The sequence below is a fragment of the Vigna angularis genome, chromosome 4, assembly GCF_016808095.1.
Source record: "Vigna angularis cultivar LongXiaoDou No.4 chromosome 4, ASM1680809v1, whole genome shotgun sequence".
Taxonomy (NCBI): domain Eukaryota; kingdom Viridiplantae; phylum Streptophyta; class Magnoliopsida; order Fabales; family Fabaceae; genus Vigna; species Vigna angularis.
The window spans coordinates 25,529,941-25,535,807 of NC_068973.1; the positions used below are offsets into that span (position 1 = coordinate 25,529,941).

General features: G+C 37.9%; 1 protein-coding gene across 1 annotated transcript; it reads left to right on the plus strand.

Moving 5' to 3' along the window:
• Nucleotides 1-2,928: 2,928 nt before the first annotated feature.
• Nucleotides 2,929-5,054, plus strand: LOC108330620 (UNC93-like protein 1). Its single transcript, XM_017565112.2, has 2 exons — nucleotides 2,929-4,439; nucleotides 4,651-5,054. Exons 1-2 carry the CDS (start codon nucleotides 3,292-3,294, stop codon nucleotides 4,883-4,885), a joined length of 1,383 nt encoding a protein of 460 aa, XP_017420601.1. The 5' UTR covers nucleotides 2,929-3,291; the 3' UTR covers nucleotides 4,886-5,054.
• The last annotated feature ends 813 nt before the right edge of the window (nucleotides 5,055-5,867 follow it).

The window sequence follows — 5,867 nt, forward strand, 5'->3', positions numbered from 1 at the left end:
CGTCTCTTTTTAGCCTCCGCTCGGATCATCGCTACTTCTCTCCGCTCGTCCAAAGTGTCGAGCTCCACGCGAAGTTCCTCATTGTTATCTTGGAGATTTTCGACCTCCCTTCGAACAGTAGGCTCGCCTACTTCCACTGGTAACATTGCGTCCATTCCGTACGTTAAGTTGAATGGGGTTTCCCCCGTTGTACCGTGCGGGGTGCAACGATATCCCCACAAGACCTCCTGAAGCTCATCTACCCAAAGGCCCTTGGCTTCTCCCAGCCTTTTCTTCAACTCAGAGACGATCACTTTGTTGACTGCTTCCACTTGGCCGTTCGTTTGGGGATGCTCTACCGAGCTTGTGACATGCTTAATTCCCAACTTCTTGTAAAATTCTCCTAAGCCCTTGTCAATGAACTGTCGGCCATTGTCTGTAACTATAACTTTGGGAATTCCAAATCTGCAAATGAGCGTCCACATAAACTTTTGAACCCTCGCTGCCGTGATTGTTGCGAGCGGTTTTGCCTCCACCCGCTTAGTAAAATAGTCAACTGCCACCAATAGGAACTTCTTCTGCGCTCGGCCCACAGGAAAGGGTCCGACAATATCTACTCACCACTGCGCGAACGGCCATGGTGACATCAGACTATGCAACTCAGCTGGTGGAAGATTAAGATTCCTGCCATGCTCCTGAAACTTCAAGCATTTCTGCACAAACTCTTTACAATCTCTCTCTACCGTCGGCCAAAAGTAGCCCGCCCTTATAATTTTGGCACGCAACGCTCGCTGCCCTGTATGCATTCCGCACGCCCCCTCGTGCAGCTCCCTCATCACATACTCAGCTTCCTCCATCGATACACACTTCAACAAGGGCGAGGAGAAACCTCTTTTGTACAGATCTTCTCCTATCAGCAAATACCGAGCAACTTTTTTAGCCTCAGCCACTCGAACGTGCAAGCCATTCTCCTGCCTTTGAATGACTTCCCTTATATCTTTCCTCCAGTCAGGCCGATCGGAGACCTCGTGAACGGCCAAACACTCCACCGACGGGTTCATCATGACCTGCCTTATAACTGATGACAAGTGATCCTTCCCTTTGCTGTTGGCGAGTTTGGATAGGATATCCGCCCTCGCGTTCTGCTCCCTTGGCACATGTTTGAATTCCACCGTCCGGAACTGCTTTACCAACTCTTTGATCGTGTGGAAATACGAAGCAGTTGATCATCCTTGGTCTGAAAGGTCTCCGTTAGCTGTCCTACCACCAATTGGGAATCCGTTCGGCATTTGACCGCAACAGCCCCCAAGTCCTTTGCCAGCTCGAGCCCCGTCAGTACTACTTCATACTCGGCCTGGTTATTACTTATCTTGAACCGAAAGACAATTGCCTGTTCGACAATATATATTAAACAAGTCTTTCTACGTACAAAATAACTAAGTCTATTAAAAACAAATTTATTTATTCACCAGTTAATATACACTATATCCGATACAATTTGGTATAAGTTTATCTGAAAAAGTCATTGATAGTAACGGAATGGAATTGTATTTTCCATTTTGTTGTTTAAATAGAATAGAGGTAGAAGTAGAATTAAGCAGTGATGATGTTATGATTGTGAGAAGTCAAAATTAAGGCAAAAAAACTAAAGAGGAGGAAGTAACAGGGGCTGAATTTGAAGCCGGCCCAGACGGCTCGGTCGCTATTCATCCTATGTGACAACAACAAAAGTGTTATTACAAAACTACAAATGTCTCATCAATTCATAATCAATGCTTATGAAACTTTCAACCACACGTGGAATTTGAACTTCAGACACTCACCACATTTTATTTTATTTATAAATCAAAGCCTTAAATCAGATTAAGAAATTAAAAGTTAATTTTAAAAATAACAAATAGCAAGGATGACTATGATAAAAAGTTCATTCATTTCAGTTCTCGAAACAAGAAAAGTACATCGTTGATTCCATTGGCTTCTATTCTGTATTGTTATCCCATTGGTTTTACCGCTACAACTGAATCCAGCTTTCATTCACGTGGATGCTATAGATCGATGGACAAAAAAAATACTTGAACCGCCTAAATTAATTTAATAAGAAAGATGTACTTTTTAATTATAATTTCTTGTTTAATTAATTATATAGTAACTTTAAAATTGTCACTACTTAACAACAGTTAATTCATTCACGTAAAATCGTGTGGAGTGAATTATATTTGTTCGAAAATTGTCCCTCAAAGAAAATAATATCGCTGTGGATAATATTTGCTCTAGAAATTGTCAAAATAGCTTGCTACTCTCTTATTTTATAATATATCAATGGAGCATTAAATATTTTTATTACATTTTCACCATTGGTTGGGAAGCTATAGATAAAGGACTATAAATAATAAGAACTACTATAATAAAAAAGATAGTAAATATAAAAAGAATTTCTATTAACCATCTCTGCTACCATTCGTTTATCTTTATCTTTTCATTTGATTTAAAAAATTACTTATATCTAAATTTTATTTATTTATTAAAAATTAAAATAACACAAATAATATATTTTAGGCATTATCTTAATTTAAATATAACTAATATATATTTAAGAAGTTCATTTATTTTAAATTTTAATTATATAAAAAAATTTGATATATACATAGTAGGCATTTATTTTATTTTAGCTTTTTTGTATTATAATTTTGTTTAATTTTCATGTGACTCTACATCAGTTTGGAGTGTGAATCTAAAAAGGCTTTTATTTTTCTTGTTTCGACTTCAGAATAAAAGAGTAATATATATATATATATATATATATATATATATATATATATATATATATATATATATATATTACTCTTTTATATTTTGTTTCTATCAGTTTTATTTTATTTTCCAACAAAGATGCAGACATCAGTCATAAGAAGCTTGACTTTTAAATTGATAATTATTGTGATAAAGTTTTGTGATGCGGAACGAAAGTAAACGAAGAGAAAGAAATCCACTTATCCATTTTCGCTGAGAGCATCTTCCTGAATCAAATATTTCATCATAAACAAATAATTTCCATAGCAGAAAACGGCCATTTCCGCTGACTGAAGGAGTTTGCGTAAGCTTCTTCAATGCTTTCCTCTTTCACTGCCCTGTGGCAACTCTTCAATTGCAAACTACAAAAGAAAAGGGAGAATTTACTCTAAATTTGTCCTATTATGGACCCCAGTTTCTTTTTCCATTACTCTTCTACTTAAACTCTTCTATTCCCTCAATCAATCATCATTTTTTCTTCTACCTCTCTTCTACTCTGCCAAATCAATTATCCTTCTCAAAATGGGGGATTCAAACACCCAGATTCCTGAATACGGAAAAAGTTTTAACCTTTTCAGATACAATTCACCGACCATTCAGATCGTTCTTATTGGGTTGGTATGCTTTTGCTGTCCCGGCATGTTCAATGCCCTCTCCGGCATGGGTGGCGGTGGCCAAGTCAACTCCACCGCTTCCAATAACGCCCTCACCGCCCTCTACACCACCTTCGCAGTCTTCGGTATTCTCGGTGGCGGCATCTACAACATCCTCGGACCCCACCTCACCCTCTTCGCAGGTTGCTCCACCTACGTTCTCTACGCCGGCTCCTTCCTTTACTACAACCACTACCAGCACCAGTTCTTCGCCATCACCGCCGGCGCCATTCTGGGAATCGGTGCCGGTCTCCTCTGGGCGGCGCAGGGCGCCATCATGACCTCCTACCCGCCAGAGAATCGCAAAGGCACTTACATTTCCCTCTTCTGGAGCATTTTCAACATGGGGGGTGTCATCGGTGGTTTAATTCCATTCATTTTGAATTACAACCGTGGCGACGCTCCTGCCACCGTCAACGACGGAACCTACATAGGGTTCATGGCTTTTATGTCCGCTGGGGCTGTTTTATCGTTGACCATTTTGCCAGCGAGCAAGGTTGTTCGAGACGATGGCACCAGGTGCACTCACATGGTGTACTCCAATGTGACAACTGAATCCTACGAAATTCTCAAGCTTTTCTACAATTGGAAGATGCTTCTCATCGTTCCCGCTGCTTGGTCGAGCAACTTCTTCTACACCTACCAGTTCAACCATGTTAATAAGCCACAGTTCAATCTGAGGACCAGAGGGTTCAACAATGTGTTCTATTGGGGGGCGCAGATGCTGGGTTCGGTTGCCATTGGTTATGTGATGGATTTCAGTTTCAAGAGTCGCAGGAAAAGAGGGGTTGTGGGAATTTGTGTGGTTGCTCTTCTTGCGTCTGGTATATGGGGTGGTGCCCTTGCGAATCAGATCAAGCGTGACCTCGGTGTGATCATGGATTTTAAGGACTCTGGTTCTCGCTATGCTGGACCCTTTGTCTTGTATTTCAGTTTTGGCTTGCTTGATTCCATGTTCCAAAGCATGGTCTATTGGGTTATTGGGGCCCTCGCCAATGATTCTGAGATTCTTAGCAGGTACATATGTAGTAGCGAATGTCTTATGCTCTGTTTTTTCTTTCAGTTAACACACAAACAGAATTGTGTTAAGAATCAGGATTTCAATCTGACTACTTAGATTAACAATCTCATGATCTCTCATTCTTAATTTTTTGATTAATTGAGAATATACTCGTAACCATGCTTGAAATTTGGGAACTAAGTATTGTTTGTGGTTATGGTTATGCAGGTATGCTGGGTTCTATAAAGGCGTACAAAGTGCAGGAGCTGCAGTGGCATGGCAAATTGATAACCATAAGGTGTCAGGTATGGCTCAGTTGATTGTGAATTGGGTGTTGACTAGTGTTAGCTATCCCTTGTTGTTGGTTCTGGTTGTGTTGGCTGTGAAAGAGGACAACAAGGGAGAAGAGGAACAAGCAAAACAAGTTGCGCCTTCATCGGTTGAAAATGGCTCTGTCCGTTGATATCTTACATGTAAAAACGAACTGCATCTTTTGTCTTATTTACGTTGTCTCATCGTTACCGTGGTCATCACTCTAAAACTTTTAAACGTTTGAAGATTGGTTTGTACATGTTCATGGAACAAGCTTGTCATGCGTCACACAAAAGTAAAAGGGACAGATTAATTTCTAATTATTGCAGCATGGGACTAACGTCTAATGTATTACGAATAAATATTTCCGTCACTTTTTAAGTATTTATGAAGGAAAAAAAGATACAACGTTTTTCATACGGAGGTTTTAGCAATTTTCAGTTTTGGTATAAAGCTTAAAATATAACTATTTTTCATTCAATGGAAGTATATTCGTTTATTTTTATTTAACTCATCCTATTAAGTGGGCCATTTGTGGATTGTTTTTTACACTGATAATTAAATGGGTGTAATGATTTGTTTGACATGCTTTTATTTTTATACCATATGTTTTAATAGCTTCTAATTTTAGTATAAAAATATTTAAGATTTTCGTTTTTACAGTATACTGACTAAACTATGATTGGTCTTAATAAATCATATTTTCGTCTCACTTGTGTTTTTATTCATTCTTTTATTATCGGATTTTGTTGGACTATAATATTTAATGGCAATTCAATACCACAAAAAGTATTAATTGTAAACAAACATTTGTCTCATTTTGTTTAGGTTTTAAAAATAATGAGAATATATGATGAAAGTTTGCATTTCATTATTTTTTACTATTTTTCAAATTTAAATTACCAATAAAAGAAGTTACTAGTAAAAAATACTGTCAAATGGTTAAAGAAACTACTTAAAATCTATTTCAGAAAAATAAAAATAAAAGTGTGAATCTCGATCTACTTTGACGTGCACACCCCATTATGGATACAACATTTAAAAAACGAATTTACTAAATATACATGACCATTTCCAGCAATTTTTAATCCCATAAATAACTTTAGTAAATACCTTTAACACAAATGTTATAG